This window comes from Lithobates pipiens, unplaced genomic scaffold (genome assembly GCF_037356315.1).
Source record: "Lithobates pipiens isolate NorthernLeopardFrog02 unplaced genomic scaffold, aLitPip1_a1.2 Scaffold_16, whole genome shotgun sequence".
NCBI classification, from domain to species: Eukaryota; Metazoa; Chordata; class Amphibia; order Anura; family Ranidae; genus Lithobates; species Lithobates pipiens.
Genome location: NW_027507748.1, coordinates 354123705 through 354142862, shown reverse-complemented (window position 1 = coordinate 354142862; position 19158 = coordinate 354123705). Strand labels below are relative to the sequence as shown.

The 19158-nt window shown below is 43.6% G+C and overlaps 1 protein-coding gene across 3 annotated transcripts in view; it reads right to left on the bottom strand.

Moving 5' to 3' along the window:
- CSMD2 (CUB and Sushi multiple domains 2) overlaps window positions 1-5250 on the bottom strand; it is a 1348498-nt gene extending 1343248 nt beyond the window's left edge. For all 3 annotated transcript variants that reach the window (XM_077481921.1, XM_077481922.1, XM_077481923.1), the window contains exon 1: window positions 4729-5250. In XM_077481921.1, coding sequence (XP_077338047.1) covers window positions 4729-4891 — 163 coding nt within the window. In that variant the 5' untranslated portion in view covers window positions 4892-5250. The remainder of the gene's footprint in view (window positions 1-4728) is intronic.
- Window positions 5251-19158: the final 13908 nt, after the last annotated feature.

Genomic DNA, 19158 nt, shown 5'->3' with positions numbered 1-19158 from the left:
TGGCTGCCTGCACTCTAGCAATCAATGACCCCATGTGGCCTGGCCACCTGCATCCTGGCAATACATTTGGATTACTGGGTGGTGGAATTGGCGGAGCCTATCTCACTGCTCGCAAAGAGGGTGGAACAGGGGAACTGGCACATCCCCCTCCCCCTGCAACCCTTGTGACTGTACCTGGTACCTAAGACAAAAGCTGTTAATCAGAGATAATTAAATAAATGTCTCCGTGGTAGATGTGTGGTATGACAATGGTTGGAAGGGAGCATTGTCAACCATGTATCTCAGGAACCACACCCCCTATGAAGATGGGATAAAGTGCCATATTGCACTTTGCCGTCTGAGGGGCAATGGCAACAAATAAAATGTTTACTGAAATTTCATCTAGGTATTTCTAAAGCCAACATGTTTGTCACTTTTGGATAGGGTGGTGAGGGATTAGAACCAATGCCAGTTTTTTATTGTTATCTGTGGCCCCAATGGGAAGGTTATTTATCCTTGTGGCCACTAACCATGGGGTTGAAAGTGAGGGAAAATCCAAAATTTGGGAAACACAAGGAAAATCTTCCAATAGGGACACTTGTTTCAGTGGCCACAATTTAAGAGCAAATTTCCTTCGATTTGTAGAGATTGACTTTTATTTCCTGTCATATCTACAGAACATGAAGTAAAAGAGGAACCTACCTATGGGAAAAAGGTGACAAAAAAATAATCTTTCAGGGTTTTAAATAATTTCCTACCCTATAAAAACTAAAAGAAAGAAAAATACTTTGACGTTGACTAGATATACTTAAAAGGTGGGATGCAGAATATTACTTAGTGTTGCAATAAGCAGGAAGATTATCATTCGATCTCCATGCTTGTTTTCATTATCAGGTGGCATGGCTATGTATGCCTTTCCACAGATCTAAAAGATCCAGACATTTTGAGTTTAACTGTGCAGAAATCAATATACGTACTTATAGGATAAGCACATACACTAGCAGATGAAGCAATTGTATATCAACATCCAGACTGCTCATTAACCAGTCATTGCCAGTCATTAGCTGATCAGCAGTGGGAATCATTTTGAATAATGTCAGTGACTCCAGTATTAAAATTAGAGACTATAGATTCAATGTCATGACAAAAAATACTAAATTCCATTTCTTTCATACTTGGGGTAAAGATGGTCAACACACCTACTGGCATTCTTAACAAGCTGAAATCTGGCCTTATTTTCATTCTTCCATATTTGTACAGGCTGTCCCGGTACTGAAAATGCTTTCTCTGATTTCACTGCAAATGGTCAGCTTCTTACAGTGTGCATTAAAAGCTGCAGCTAGTCAAACAGGGCTTGTCTCATTTCCTGGCTGGAGGATGTCCAACATCATCTAGCTCTTTCCTTCCCAGCCTGACCTGTCCTTGGCCCACCTATTCATTCATTGAATTTCATATTTTTTTTCAATCGTGGAGGCTCAGCATCACATGTGGGCATTACCTAGGGTGGTCTGCATGCAAATACAGCTTGTCTAGGAATGCCCACTTTTCCATTCCTACATCCAACCATCAAGACAGTTTGGTATTTGTATTACTTCTCCTAAGAGCCAACTCACTGCTTCCATCAGGGCTGAGGGTTCTTGAGGGGTGTACTGAGAAAATGTGCTGTGATGTTGCCCCTTCCTCCCGTCGTGATCCTGTCTATGTTGCATAGAGAAGCACAGAGATCTAGTGATGACATCACTAGATCTAAAATAAGGTAATGAAAATAGAAAGGCTTAATATTAAAAAAATAAAATAAAAATCTATTAGCATGTTGATGGGGTGGAAGGACCAGTGGAGGCAAACTATAAGCAGATATATCATCAGCTTACTCTAGTAAGAGGAATGCTCACTAGAGGTAAAAAAAGAGATAAAAACAAAATCACATAACTTCAAATGGAAGTGCAGGCATGCATTATATTTCATAACACTTCCTTCTTGAAGCCTAATAAAATTAAACAATTAGATGTCCATTAGCCATTCTTGTCTTGATTTGACAGGAGTATTGAGACTGGGACAATAATCAGTCCAATTTATCAATTCTCTAGGGTAATTTCTGTGGCTCTCTTTAGTAATCTAAGGCTCAAGAGATTCCTGGAAAAGGTTCACATGCTAAAAAAATGTCAAAGCAATGAAGAGAATGTCACATTTCTACTTGGTTATTACAATATGTCCCTATAATGAAGCAATATAGCTAGCATGAGAGGTCATTGCTAATAACAGATGTCACTAGTCCAAAAGAAGTAGCGATATGCTAATTGTTAATATAAAACAAAAAATGAATGGATTATACTTTACACAAGAGTGAACTGGTGAGGACTTCCTGTAGTAAAGGCAACATACATTTAACAAGACGTTCTAAATTCAAATGAGTGTGGTTTCAAGGGGGGAGAGGGCAGGCTTTGAAAAGGTATCTCATATACATTCACGTGACTTCTTACGCAAAAGCGTTAACACTTCCAGAATTTCCTTTTTGAATCAAAAAGTGCAATTCGTATGTTTATACAGGTGAAGGGCTGCAGAATCAGAAGGAGCGAAGCTAGATTGCTTTGGGAGTAGAATCATTTATGACTAATGATATCCTATCATAATCAATGAAACGAGACGCACAGGTTTTGTGCTGTACAATCTTTACAGGGATGAAGGCAGCAACCTTTTCCAAGGCTTGCTCATGTCATGGAATTCTGCAATTGATGGAAAGTGCCTCAGCATAAACCCATAGAAAAAAAAAAAAAGGGCAAATGCAAGCTGTAAGCAAGGATGCAGATTTCTATAATACAATCAATAACTATATGTGCAGATGACAAGCCCTATACATAAAAGCAGGTCATACTGTATATAGCACATATTAATAATGTTCAACATTATGCTACGCATAAGTTTGAATCTGTAAAGTATATAGCGCTGTCCAAAATAGAAAAATCAAACTATGAATTGGATTTACTGATACGCATGCATGATGTGTACTGTATTTATTAATGTCTTCATACTGCTATATATATATATATATATATATATATATATATATGTGTATATATATATATATATATATATATATATATATATGTGTATATATATATATATATATATATATATATATATATATATATATATATATATATATATATATATATATATATATATATATATGTATATATATATATATATATATATATGTATATATATATATATATATATATGTATATATATATATATATATATAAAGATATATCAAAATATTTTTTATATTATATTGCTTAGCCTATCAATATGTATTTATCTGCCTACACATCTATCTCTAGACCTGCTGTGTGTGCTTTTTTTTTTTTTTTTGGTGTTGCTACAAGAAATGTTAGGACTATTATATGACACATAATATTTTTTATCAATATTATGACAATATGTTTTTTCTTTTTTTGAATTCAATAATCCAATCCATTGTATTTACCAACACAGAAAGTAGTATTAGTACACAAAAAAAAAAAAAAAGATAATGAGACCTTCTCCATAACATTACATACATTGTGTCCCCAAACTGATAGTTTCATGCAATTATAGGATTAGATGCATTTAATTGCTACATAAAAGCCCTTATCCCCGAATGAGTGGCCGTGGGGCCTTGAGTCATATGCAACACTTCACATGAAAAAAATATCCTTGTGGTCTGGGGTAACAGAAAAAAAAAAGAAATGACTCCCTATAGAAAGCATTGATGGGTAGCTCAAAAAATATTTGACCGTTTAGAAATATCTATAATTGCACATTTAAAAAAAAAATAAAAATCAAAGGATGATTTTCTTTTAGGGTTTAGAGTTTTAACACAAGGGGCATGGGATGGTGGCAGATGTACTTTTTTTTTAAAGAAGGTGTCAGGGTCAAAGTAGATCATGTTTGGCTAAAGGCAAAGAGTCTTGAAATCAATTAATAAGGAGAGCTGCCTGAAAAAAAAAAAAAAAAAAAAAAGGTGAATTGCAAATGACAAGGTAGCCAAGTGCTACATTGAAATCTCATGATAGTAGCCCGAGGAATGGAAATTTCCACTAGCCTAGCAGATTTAAAAAAAAAAAAAGCATTTGACAGTAAGACCTGTATATCATGGTAAAATAGCCGTGTGGCACTATAAGCTCGGTTGACTTTCCCTGCCTAATAGTGCTTTCTCCATTGCTTGCCTGGGAATGGGTACAGGATGTTCTATGCAGAGCAGGCAGCAGGCAAACTTTGCTGGATCTGGATGTGGTCTTTAACAGTCGCTGGTAATAAAGGTAAGGTGATTTATGCCTGCAGCAGATCTCAGATCCAAGCTTTTGCATTGTGAGATGGCCACAGATGATCAGACACAAGCTGCTCCTACTGCATTTCATTAGTAGGGGAAAGGAAAAAAGGGAGGGGGGGGGGGGGGGTTGTAGATTCCTACAGGTTTAAAATCTTCACCCCCTAGACAGTCAACACCTAAAATCCCAAATCCCTATTGCTGCCATAGACATGATCGCAGATGACACACGAGCGCCTGTCAATGCTCAATCCGCATCCCTATGTCTATGCATAAATGAAGTGTTGAGCACAGCATCGCAGACAGGTTGGAGAATGAGCAGCCTGCCTGCATCTCCCATCCTCAGCACCAAGATCATGATGATGATGATGATGATGATGATGGTGATGATGGTGCTGCTGTCCATGGACAAGTCAAGAGGTCTATCTGCAAGGACTCACCCGATGCCGATGCAGCCAGGAGTCCAAGGCTGATGAAGGCGAGCCTGCTCCAACTTTGCACTTCCAGAAGCCCCCAAACCCACCATGCCCCCCATATCCTCCTGGACGTGCAGCTGCACCCTGTCCTGTCCCCCCACTTCAGCCATCCAAACAGGCTTCTCATGGCAGATTCTGCTGGGGATCTCTGCACACACACCACCACCACCAAAAAAAAAAGGAGGTCAGGTATTCTTGCAAAAAAAAAAAGAAAATCCCACTACATTGAACAAGCTCTTTGCTTCTGCAGCCGGAATAAACCAAGTCTCTCCCTGCACTGGGGAGATGAGATCAGGAATCCTGCTTCTCCTCTTCACTCCCAAATCTTCCAAATGGCGATGTGGACGCCAGCTTCTTCTTCCTTCCAGGGGATATCCAGACAGGGCTTGTGCAGTCGGAGCTCCGGTATTAATCACCTCCTCATAATATTGCTTCCCCTTTCAGAGAATGATCCACAAGAGGGAATAGGATTTTCTCCCTTCCTCCCCTCCATACAACAATGCTGCAAATTACATCTTGAATTTGTCTCCCCTCCCTCCTCCTCCTTCTCCTCCTCTCACACAGGTCCCCACTCAGAGGAGACTTGTCACATATTTCTCATTACAAGGACCCCCCAAAAAATAACAAAATCATACAACACAGGGGGGTGCAGGGAAAAACATAGGGGTGGAGGACAGAGGTTTTTTTTCTTCTGATAGGCGGCACTGGCTAATTCAAGGAGATGTTCACTTGTTTGACGAATGCAGGACTTTTAGGAGATGAGCACAGCCTGGTAACCCCACATCCAGAAGGGCTACGATTGTTATCCTTCCATACACTGCTGGAATGGTCCCTAGTTAAAGGGACACCACTGTGTCTATTTATTTTCCCTTTTTTGCTTTAAAAATAAATAAAAAAATGAACAATATATATATATATATATATATATATATATATATATATATATATATATATATATATATATATATATATATATATATATATATCGGTACATAAATTGATGGCGCTATACAAGTACTCAAAATAATAATTATATATCTATACATATCTATCTATCTATATATAGATATATATATATATATATATATATATATATATATATATATATATATATATATAAATTACCATACCACACCACGTGAAACATTGTGAGGTCTGTGCCTCCACTCTCTACAGCCCAGGAAGGGTTAAGACTGTTAGCATACAGAGATGGAATTGTCCTCATTTAAAGGGACATCACCCCGCTTTCCCTTTCTTGCTCACTGAAGAAATAAATAAATAAATATAGTTAGAAGGGATGACTATGCATGTGTATATCATATGTATATATGTGCAAGTGTTGCATCCCCCAGTTTTTGATTCTTGCTGCATATTGTGGTAGGGCTCTAGTTGTCTGCAACAGTGCTGTTTACCCATCTTTGCACATATAAGCAAAGTTTATCCAGCGGAGGGTCTACTGTTGCTGGCTGCAGCAGCCAGCAACAGTAGACCCTCCAGCAGGCAGCAAAAGTAAACTCTTCAGCAGCGGCAACAGTAGACTCTCCAGCAGCCAGCAACAGTAGACCATCTAGCAGCCGGTAACAGTAAACTCTCCAGCAGCGACAACTGTAGACTCTCCAGCAGCCAGCAACAGTAGACCCTCCAGGAGCAAGAAACAGTAAACTCTCCAGCAGCGGCAACAGTAGACTCTCTAGCAGCCAGCAACAGTAACCTCCCCAGCACCCCCATTTTTTTGATTCCTGCTACATATTGTGGTAGGGCTCTAGTTGGGTGCATCAGTAGATGCTGTTTTACCCATTTTTGCACATATAAGCAAAGTTTATACAGGGGAGGGTCTACTGTTGCTGGCTGCAGCAGCCAGAAACAGTAGACCCTCCAGCAGCCGGAAATAGTAAACTCTCCAGCAGCAGCAACAGTAGACTCTCCAGCAGCCAGCAACAGTAGACTCTCCAGTAGCTGGAAACAGTAGACTCTCCAGCAACTGCAACAGTAGACTATCCAGCAGCCAGAAACAGTAGACCCTCCAGCAGCCGGAAACAGTAAACTCACCAGCAGGGGTAACAGTAGACTCTCCAGCAGCCAGCAACAGTAGACCCTCCAGCAGCCAGCAAAAGTAGACTCTCCAGTAGCTAGAAATAGTTAAATCTTCAGCAACAGCAGACTCTCCAACAGCCGGCCACAGCAGTGGCAATAGTAGACTCTCCAGCAGTCGACAACAGTAGACTCTTCAGCAGCCAACAATAGTAGACTCTCCAGCAGCCGACAACAGTAGACTCTTCAGCAACCAACAATGGTAGACTCTTCAGGAGCCAACAGCAGTAGGCTCTCCAGTGGACAACAACAGTAGACTCTCCAGCAGCCGGCAACAGTAGACTCTCCAGCAGCCACCAACCGTAGACTCTTCAGTAGCCAGCAGCAGTAGGAGACTCTCCAGCAGTTGGTAACAATAAACTCTCCAGCAGCTGATAACAATAGACTCTCCAGCAGCAAGCAACAGCGGACTCTCTAGCATTCGGCAGCAGTATACTTTCCAAAAGGTAAAAATAGTAGAACCTCTATAGCAAAAACAACCCCCTGTAGCTTCTAGACATGTGCAGTTCATTTCGTACGAATAGAAAATTTGTGCAAATTTCCAAAAATTCGTACATTCGGCAGCATCTGAAATACGAATTTCTATGCTTCCGAATTGTATACGAAATACGAAATTTCGTTGACGAATTTCGGATCCAAATTCCATTACAACGGAAACACGACTGGTGTTTTTTTGACCAATCAGAGGTTTTCTTCTGCTGCTGAGTGAGGGTTGGTAAAATTACCTTTTTTAATATGGGAGTGGGAGACCGGTACTGGTAGATTCAGAATCGGACAAAATAAGAATGTTCGTTAATATCCTTATTTTTGTCATAATAATTACGATTATTCGTTATGATGAAGTTAAAAACCCAGGAAGTCAGCACAGCACAGGGATGGTAGGAGCCCCTCATAATGAGCACAGCACAGGGATGGTGGGAGCCCCTCATAATGAGCACAGCAGGGGTACAGCCCCAGGAGGAAGTCAACACAGCACAGTGATGGTGGGATCCCCTTATAATTAGCACAGTAGGGGTACAGCCCCAGAAGGAAGTCAGCACAGCACTGGGATGGTGGGAGCCCCTGATAATGAGCATAGCACAGGGATGGTGGGAGCCCCTCATAATGAGCATAGCAGGGGTACAGCCCCAGGAGGAAGTCAGCACAGCACAGGGATGGTGGGAGCCCCTCATAATGAGAACAGCAGGGGTAAAATCCCAGGAAGTCAGCACAGAACAGGGATGGTGGAGGCCTCTCATAATGAGCACAGCAGGGTTTAGAGCCCCAGGAGGAAGTCAGCATAGCACAGGGATGGTACAAACCCAGGAAGTCAGCACAGAACAGGGGTGTTGGGAGTCCCTCATAATGAGCACAGCAGGGGTACAGCCCCAGGAGATAGTCAGCACAGCACAGGGATGGTGGGAGCTCCTCACAATGAGCACAGCAGGGGTACAAACCCAGGAAGTCAGCACAGTACAGGGATGGTGGGAGCCCCTCATAATGATTATAGCACAGGGATGGTGGGAGCTCCTCATAATGAGCACAGCAGGGGTACAGCCCCAGGAGGAAGTCAGCACAGGGATGGTGGGAGCCCCTCATAATGAGCACAGCAGGGGTACAGCCCCAGGAGGAAGTCAGCACAGCACAGGGATGGTGGGAGCCCCTCATAATGAGCACAGCAGGGGTAAAATCCCAGGAAGTCAGCACAGAACAGGGATGGTGGAGGCCTCTCATAATGAGCACAGCAGGGGTAGAACCCCAGGAGGAAGTCAGCATAGCACAGGGATGGTACAAACCCAGGAAGTCAGCACAGAACAGGGGTGTTGGGAGCTCCTCATAATGAGCACAGCAGGGGTACAGCCCCAGGAGATAGTCAGCACAGCACAGGGATGGTGGGAGCCCCTCACAATGAGCATAGCACAAGGATGGTGGGAGCCCCTTATAATGAGCATAGCAGGGGTACAAATCCAGGAAGTCGGCACAGTACAGGGATGGTGGGAGCCCCTCATAATGAGCACAGCACAGGGATGGTGGGAGCTCCTCATAATGAGCACAGCAGGGGTACAGCCCCAGGAGGAAGTCAGCACAGAACAGGGATGGTGGAGGCCCCTCATAATGAGCACAGCAGGGGTACGGCCCCAGGAGGACGTCAGCACAGGGATGGTGGGAGCCCCTCACAATGAGCACAGCAGGGGTGAAAACCCAGGAAGTCAGCACAGTACAGGGATGGTGGGAGCCCCTCATAATGAGCACAGCACAGGGATGGTGGGAGCTCCTCATAATGAGCACAGCAGGGGTACAGCCCCAGAAGGAAGTCAGCATAGCACAGAGATGGTGGGAGCCCCTCATAATGAGCACAGCAGGGGTAAAATCCCAGGAAGTCAGCACAGAACAGGGATGGTGGAGGCCTCTCATAATGAGCACAGCAGGGGTAGAGCCCCAGGAGGAAGTCAGCATAGCACAGGGATGGTACAAACCCAGGAAGTCAGCACAGAACAGGGGTGTTGGGAGCTCCTCATAATGAGCACAGCAGGGGTACATCCCCAGGAGATAGTCAGCACAGCACAGGGATGGTGGGAGCCCCTCAAAATGAGCACAGCAGGGGTACAAACCCAGGAAGTCAGCACAGTACAGGAATGGTGGGAGCCCCCTCATAATGAGCATAGCACAGGGATGGTGGGAGCCCCTTATAATGAGCACAGCAGGGGTACAAATCCAGGAAGTCGGCACAGTACAGGGATGGTGGGAGCCCCTCATAATGAGCACAGCACAGGGATGGTGGGAGCTCCTCATAATGAGCACAGCAGGGGTACAGCCCCAGGAGGAAGTCAGCACAGAACAGGGATGGTGGAGGCCCCTTATAATGAGCACAGCAGGGGTACGGCCCCAGGAGGACGTCAGCACAGGGATGGTGGGAGCCCCTCACAATGAGCACAGCAGGGGTAAAAACCCAGGAAGTCAGCACAGTACAGGGATGGTGGGAGCCCCTCAAAATGAGCACAGCACAGGGATGATGGGAGCTCCTTATAATGAGCACAGCAGGGGTACAGCCCCAGGATGAAGTCAGCACAGCACAGGGATGGTGGGAGCCCCTCATAATGAGCACAGCAGGGATACAAACCCAGGAGGAATCAGCACAGCACAGGGATGGTGGGAGCCGCTCATAATGAGCACAGCAGGGGTACAAACCCAGGAGGAAGTCAGCACAGCACAGGGATGGTGGGAGCCCCTTCATAATGAGCACAGCACAGGGATGGTGGGAGCCCTGAATAATGAGCACAGCAGGGGTAAAAACTCAGGAAGTCAGCACAGAACAGGGATGGTGGAGGCCCCTCATAATGAGCACAGCAGCGGTACAGCCCCAGGAGGAAGTCAGCACAGCTCAGGGATGGTGGGAGCCCCTCATAATGAGCACAGCAGGCGTACAAACCCAGGAAGTCAGCACAGCGAAGGGATGGTGGAAGCCCCTCATAATGAGAATAAGGAGTCAACAAATGCCATATTGAGAAAGGTATTTTTTGCTGTTTAAATTCATCATAAAGAGCGTTCGTAATTGTTACGAAAAGTTAATGAGCCTAATGAAAATTTGTATTTCATGTGAATCCAAATTGAATTTCGGACACAAATTACGAAATATGAATTAGCGGCTAATACGAAATGGAACTGAACAAAATGAAACAAATTTATTGAATTGACGGCGCACATGTCTAGCAGCTACACTAAACCCTCTCCCTCCCCTTCAGCATCAACAGACCCTCCAGCATGCTAATGCCCCCCCCCCCCCACCTGTGCATAGAATCAGTGCCGGAGGTGTCAGAACTGCTTAACACCATGTTCCCACAAAAAAAAAAAAAACTGTATGTAGCACCCTGAAGTTTAGGCAGGGTTGCTATCAAATTTAGTTACCAGACAATAGTGCCTTGGTCAATTGTTAGAAGATCAAGTGATTTCCCCCTAATTCTGGAATTGCTGCACTTCTCTCTTCTGTCACTAGCTGGCATGATAATTGGAGACATTGGATAAGACACAAGGGCATAGCAAGGACAGATTATGAATGAATGGTGTGTTTCAGCCAATTGGCAGGGGTTTCTTTAAATCCCTTGGCCTGCTGGGAGAGCCTATTTATTTGGGGGGATTCAGATGATCGGGGTTCTGTGCCATCTGGACAGCTGCTGGATGGACATGTGTTGTACTGCTCGGGGAGAAGTTTGAGACCTATCCCAGGGGCATTTTGCTGCTAGGCTGCCTGAGGGCCTATCCAGAAGCAGGAGAACAGTGCAGGGTTGGGACTGCAGGCTTGTAGTCCAACCAGAAATAGCAGTTCAGCTGGACAGGGAACCAGCTGTGGTCAGAGGTAGAAGGGGAAGGTGTCGCCACTAAGGGACCGTTCACCTTGTTACCGGAGACCACTTAGAGCAAGCTGAGGACAGTACCAGAGCAGACTTCTCATCAGCCGGGGATGGTGAAGAAGTGGGAAAACCTCAGCAAGTGCCAAGTCAGGGACCAAGTGGGACAGCAGAGGCGATGCTTGTGGAGCATCGGTGAGTGCCAAGCCAGGGACCTAGCGTGTCAGCAGGGGTGACGCTTGAAGTGTAACTGTGAGTGCCAAGCCAGGGACCCAGCAGGGAAGCGGGAGTAACGCTTGAGGAAAAAACTGAGTGCTAACAGTGAAAGAGCTCAGGGGATCCAGTGGCTATTGGATCCAAAGTCTAGTGAAAGACTGGGAGTTCATTGAGTCAAGATCCACAGTAATTGATTGTGGGGTAAGCGGAGAACTGTTTGTGTTGCAGATAATTGAATATAATTGCTGTTAGTAACTACTACAAGACAGAGGTCCTACCTATACAGAAGTGGTGTCCAGGTGGAAGCCTTCACCTGTATAGCTGTCTTTCTATAGAAGTCTCGGAATCTGCTAATTATCATTGCATCTACTTAAGGGTGTCCTGGCCCTAACCTTCTCTCCCCCCATTCTGTTCAAGAGACAATAAATCTCTTTGCATTCTAAAAGTGTCTTGCACCTACCGTTCTATCTTGCATTACACCCACCATGCCTTGCAACCCACTCTACACAGAAGGATGTCAGCTGTCCCTGACTCTGGAGGTCATCATTAGGCCTCAGGGGCCCTAGGACTTTGCTACATGTATATAGGCATACCTCACAACTTACTGCAATGATAACTGGGGACACCTTTTCTCACACAGTATACCCACAAAGCAAAGGACACATTCCTGCCACAACTTTGCTTACATGGACCACAAAAATCTAATATGCAGAAAATCACTGACTAAACCACACGTGTTTTTCTTGACCTCAGATTTTCTTTAATATTGGCTTTTCAAAATAAAAAAAATGCAATAATGTAGAGGTTGGATAAAATTTAGTGCAGCATAACACTTTAAGTAGTAAAAAAACACATTTTGTATAGAGATGTACACATCACATCAAAAAGATGGACAACTGAGGCTGCACAAGGGACAGAGGGATTTGGTCTCAAAAGAGGAACAGTCCTTTGAAATGAAAGACAGTTGGAAGCTATGATTTAGTGTTTAAATCGCATGAGACATTGTGTGATCTGTGCATATTCAAGAACGATAAATCGCTTTACAACTATACAGTTTTAAATATGATTTTCATAGTTCAGAGCATGCTAAAAGAGCAAAGTTTAGGGTCATGTCCATTGAACTGCATTGATCTGCAAAGATCAATACAGGCTCAATGCAAGAGCATATAGCAAATATAAAGTGGTTGAGTTCTATGTTCATTCATAATGCTGCATACAGGTGCGGTGCAATGAGTGTTACTGCATAAAGCATTGCACCACCCCTCAGTGCCCCTACACATCTCTACACCAGCGTTCGCGTGTTTTAGTGCGTAATGCATGCATAGGACACCCACCCCCCGCCATGCCCCCTTAACCACTTCAGCCCCAGAAGATTTTACCTCCTTCCTGACCAGAGCACTTTTTGCGATTCGGCACTGCGTCGTTTTAACTGACAATTGCGCAGTTGTGCGACGTTGCACCCAAACGAAATTTAGGTCCTTTTTTTGCTGAAAATAGAGCTTTCTTTTAGTGGTATTTGATCGCCTCCGTGGGTTTTATTTTTTGCACTATAAACAAAAAAAGAGCGATAATTTAGGAAAAAACGCATTCTTTTTTTACTTTATGCTATAATAAATATCCCCCAAAAAATATATAAAACATTTTTTTTCCTCAGTTTAGGCCGATATGTATTCTTCGACATATTTTTTTTTTAAATTGCAAGATGCGTATATTGATTGGTTTGCGCAAAAGTTATAGCGTCTACAAAACAGGGGATAGATTTATAGCATTTTTAGTATTATATTTTTTTTTTACTAGTAATGGCGGCGATCTGTGATTTTTATCATGACTGCGACATTATGGAGGACACATCCGATAATTTTGACACATTTTTGAAACCATTGGCATTAATACAGCGATCAGTGTGATTAAAAATGCATTGATTACTGTAAAAATGTCACTGGCAGTGAAGGGGTTAACACTAGGGGACGGTGAAGGGGTTAACAGTGTTCAGATTCTAACTGAAAGGGGAGGGGACTAACTTCAGGAAGTGACAGATCGTGGTTCCTAGCTAAAAGGAACACAAGATCTGTCACTTCTGTCTGAACAGAAAAGATCGCTCATGGCCAGCGGTCATCGCGACCATCGGCCACGAGCGTCGACACCCCGCTCCGCAGCGCACACCTGGACCCAGTGAGCCAACATATAGTTATGTGGTTTCGTGCAGGGGGGGCTAACCTGCCACAGTAAAATGTGGCGGCTGGTCCAGAAGCGGTTAAAGGAGAATTAAACACAAAAAAAAAATACACCCACGAGTGCTTTTTTTACCGGCTTTTTACATTTACAAATGCAGCAATCTAGAAATTGGATGACAGATTTAGCACTGGAAAACACTTTTTAAAAGCTAAAAAGTGCATTTTATACACAACTATACAGGTCAGACCAAAATGAGGGACACATGAGGAGACAGAGGGACTTTGTTCCAGATCAGGGTCAGTCCCTCGAAATCAGGGACAGTTGGGAGCTATGCTTTGCTCAGTGCAGTGCCAGGAAGTCCCCTTTCTCTTCCCATAGCCCCCTGCTTTCTTCCTCTGCTTGCTGCAGTAAAAGCCCTCTTTCTCTTGCTTCTTAGATGTCTCCCTCAGCTTGCTGCAATGCCAGACAGCCCCCCTTTTTCTTCCCCTCTATCCCTAGATGTCTCACTATGCTTGCTGCTTTGCCAGACCATTCCTTTTCTCTACCCTTTTCCGCCTAGATGTCTCACTTTGCTTGCTGCAGTAAGTGAAAGCCCCCTTTCTCTTCCCATAGCCTTATGCTTTCTCTCTCTACTTTCTGCTATGCCAGATAGCCCCTTTTCTCTTTCTCTCACCCCAAGATATCCCACTCTGCTTGCTGCAGGGCCAAATGTTACTACACACTGTTTTGGGTACATGTTTTTTTTTTAACTGTTGGGGTAAAATAAATGTAACCAATTCCCTTTCAGGCATTTGTGCAAGACATTATTCAATTTTTAAATATATAGTACTACTACTACTATAGTAATATAATAGTACTATATAGTACTACTTACTATATACTTCTTTAGCCCTGTGGTAGCTATCACTATAGTCTTTAATCTCACATCATAATTTTGTCTGGCCCTTGACTTTATCATGCACAATGCAGGGTCATTGATAGCCACTGATTCTGCAGCATACATGATAAAAGGAGACAATTTACAGAAAGGGTCATCATAACCATTGTAAATGAGCCTTCTGATCCATGGCGTTAGGTAAGCATTTCTGTCTAGATGAAAGCCATTGTGTAAAGTACTTATATTGTATTGTGCACATGTGGAATAAGGATAGAGTGGGCACTTTAAAGATTTTGTTCATTTAGCTTGAGTGAATATGGGCTGATCTCATGTTATATACACATAAAACACTGTTTAAAAGAGAAATATGGTCAAAGCTTTATTAGTTATACTTTTTATCTGGGTCACAGGAGTGCACTTACTTTTGCACTTCTGTGACCCAGAATCAGCCGACAGCGGGCTAAAGCTCACTTTCAGCAGAGCAGTTCCAGGCTCTGGAAGGATCTCAACCATATTTATGGGATACATTCAGCTGTCTGAGTGACAGCTAACTCCAGCTCTCAGCAACATGCTGAAAAGCCAGCAACGTCCACCCCCTCTACAGCCTGGCACTCTAGTGAGTGCTGGGAGAAGAGAGCAGAGAGCAGTGACTGACAATCAATGCTCTCTGCTCCCAGAAGACCAAGAACTGAGCGATCAGTGGTCATGTTATTGCTCAGTTATCGATCTTAGAGCTGATATGGGACAGCTAGCATAGAGCTGAGTATGAATGTTGTTTTTTTTATAACCTCAAACTTCTGCTTTAACTACTTTGAGAAGGTAAAGACTAAATGCCCATGAGTTATTGTAACATTTATATCAGGGCACCACCTTACCCGATGCAACTCTTTCTAGGCATCAGTTTATCTGTTCCTATATTGGAGTCAACCTGTCACCAAAAGATCACTTATAAAAACAGCCTGATTCTTTAAAAGCAGAGGCTCCATACTTACCTTTTGGGTGGCCGATATTTAGAAACTCTGCCGTTTCACTAGTCCACAGGCCACTGCGGGTATTCCATACTTACTGATTTTTGAATAAGGGATTCTGCCACCACATGCAGTATTTTCTAGCACTCTCATTAATTTCCAAATGTTGGCTTATATGAGATGTATGAATCACTGACAAGAAACATTCCAGATTTTGGTCCAATCAGAAGGGTCAAAGAAGAGGAGTGGATATGAGATAATTGGAGCCACTATGTTTAAATCATGACTTAGCATTAGCGTAAATATAAAGCTTTTTCTTTTACAGGTCTATATGTTTTTGTAGGTGAATCTGTAGAGGCATAGTTAGAAAAGATATAGCTGGCTGTATTGCCAGCATGCCTGTCTAAAGTTTTTTGATGGAGGGCAATCACATGGATGCAATACAAAGCATTTCAATGAACTTCAAAGCATATTGTTTTATTGTGCAGTCATTATAAACTAAAAAGATGGATGAGCGTAAATGCTCTGGATTTACTTTACTAAGTGCATGTATCATTCACCTTCCCAAGTGAGTTGTGCTTTGATGCACATTTTTTGTTTATATGACAATGATCTGGTTAGCTTCATAATTGAATAATAATGACGGGAACAAAAAGGCACATGTAACGTTTTTGTAACATTTACAAAATATGCATGGAAAAACAGAAAACGACAATACACAAAATTATCTAGCACAAAGTTTTGTTACTGTACTGAAGATTGCATTTGTCTTTTGTTATTCACTCCCTTATAAAGGTTGCCACACTTTTTTGCACAATTACTACTTGTATTGAAATGTGTACTTCCATTTTGTTATGCGTTAATTGTAGTTGTTTGCAATACATTTCTCTAATTGTTTTATCTAATAAAAGTTTAATATTGTCTAATGGTTTTTCACATCACCAAGATTATTTTCTGAAAAGTGAAATAGATGTATAATGTGATTAGAAAATATGTTTTATTGGACATTATTAAGACATTGGCTTGAAAACAAAACCAAGGAGGAATGCTAAAAATAATACACTATTTGATATATTAATTGGTCTTAGCCCTTGTACACACAGTCGGACATTCCGACAACCAAATCCGTTAGATTTTGGACGGCGGATTTTGTCCGAAACAGGTGTTGCATACACACAGTCAGACAAAGTTGTCGGAAAATCCGATCGTTCAGAACGTGATGACGTTATTTCGTTACGACGGGACTACGTTCAGGCTAGTAGCCAATAGCTTTGGTCTAGGAATTTGATCTGAGCATGTGTGGCACTTTGTCTGATCGGAATTCTCTACAAACGATCGGACAAAGTTCGATCGGATCATGTTGTCGGAAAATTTTATAGCCCTGCTCTAAAACTTTGTCGGACGGATATTCCAACTGAAACAGTCCGATGAAGCCAACACACGGTCGGATTATCCGACAACGCGGTCCGATCGGACATTTTCCGTTGGAATGTCCGACCGTATGTACAAGGGCTTAGACATTGATGGATAAACAGTAACACTGACCCTAATCCTTGAACTACTATCATCCATCACTCTACAAGTCCCTCCTTGTTCAACACCTACAACGCATCACCAATGATCATGCATGGTAGAGAGTGCAGCCATAGAAATGGCAAACATAAGTGGCTTCAGAGACTGGTCATGCGGCCAGGATTAAAGAATAAGGTAAGCATTACAAATTATTCCTATTTTTCTAGACAAAACAAGCACGAAACAAGCGCTTAGCCCTTCCAGGGTTAAGAAGCCCAATAGCTGAGCTTGCATCTTTTGAAAATTTTGAAATTGACTGTCAGATCAATTGACCAATACTTTATTTAGATTTCCTAAATATAAAAATATAGTACAACGTACAGTAGTACAATGTCATGGGCCATTGACATTCTGATGTACAGAAGGAAGCATTCTACAAAAGGACTAAGGCAAGTAACATTAAGTTGCATGGTCCCTTACAAATCATAGTGGGAGGGCCAGTGGTGTACCTGAGGGGGTGCAAGGGTGTAGTCCACCCTGGGGGCCACAGCTCTAAGGGTGCCACTTCTGATCAAGTATAATGTTGCAGCAGCAATTGGACCCTGGACTAGTTGAGGGGGTACCTGGAGGTCCCAAGCAAGGAGAGGGGGTGCCTGAGGGCTCTGGACTAGGAGAAGGGGTGCCTGGAGGCTTTGGACTAGGGAAGACGGTGTCTGAAGAACCTGCCAGGGAGAAAGAGTCTGGACCTAAAGTCAGGATTGAGAGAGAGCCTGCTTGAGCCCTGGAGGGCAAGCCTGGAGTTTGCACCCATGTCTCGTGTGACAGCCATGCACCACATGCAGATGCACAGGTGTTCTGTGCATCCCTGCGTGGGCAGTCCCATTAAAGTCAATTGGGATGCAGCGGCTATACGGACATAGTTGCATGTCAAAATTTAACATGTGAATGGGAACAGGTGCACAGATGCAAACTCATAATGTCTGCATTCAGATTTGTGCACCCACTTCTATGGGCTGCCCAGCGTGCAGCTCTGAGGTGGATGCAAATACAGCTAATAGTGGCTCAGCGCTGTCTTAACGTCCGTCTGAATGAGCCCTTAGGGAACATTATCAAAAATGGAGCAACCAGGTTCTGGAGAAGCTGTTCATAGCAACCAATTAGCTCATAGCTTTCATTTTGAAAGCTGAAGATAGAAACTGATTGCTTGCCATGCACAGCTGCTCCAGATTCTGGCTACTCCATTCTTGATGAATCCCCGCAACTGTGTTTTACAATTCATACTCCTTACTACTGCACTCTAAGTACATCACATTCTGTTTCCCTGGCCGTACGCACGCCGCAAGATGCATAGACCCGCTCGCCTACACTCCGGCTCCCGTTCTTGTCGTCAGTCCACCTCGTCTCAGCCCCGCAGCATACAAGACATCTTTCAGTCTCAGGCCCGCTCCGGACGAGACACGCCGCGCAAGATGGCGCAGGCACGAGGCGATGAGGAGGAAATGAGCGACGGCTCACAGTGTGCGATGGAGGACCTGGGAAGCGGGATGGGGAACCCTGACCACCCTCTCACGCTGGGGGACATGACCTCTATTGCCTCAGACATTAAAAATACCCTCTTCTTAGCGATCACGGACTTGAAAGCTGACCTCCTGTCCCTAACCGAAAAGATGTCCTCCCTGGAAAGGGCCAAACATAAGAGGGATAAGGCAGTGCATAGACTGGAAGCCACGACAGCTGCACATACTGCTCACTTGATTTCGATTAACCGTCATTTAGAGGATCTTGATAATAGGGGGAGACGGTGCAATATCAGGGTGAGGGGTGTCCCTGAGTCGGTGGGTCCCGATCAACTTCCATCTGCCCTGCGCTCCATATTCAACAATCTGCTAGAAAACCCGGCTGACACCCCTATTGACTTCGTTAGAGCACACAGGGCCCTGAGAGCAAAACCCTCAGACGCTGCACCACCCAGGGATATAATATGCTGCCTTCAGAGTTTCCCTTTAAAGGAAGAAATCCTAAATCAAGCCAGAAAGAATGACAGGATCATGTTTAACGACAGCGAGCTCACGCTTTACCAGGACTTATCCCCAATTACTTTACAAAATATAAGGGCCCTGCGCCCCTTGCTGGAGGTGCTACGTGAAAGGGGGTGGTTTACAAGTGGCGCTTCCCCTTCGCATTACAGGCGACTTTGCATGGGAAGCAACTGATGCTACATCTACCAGCA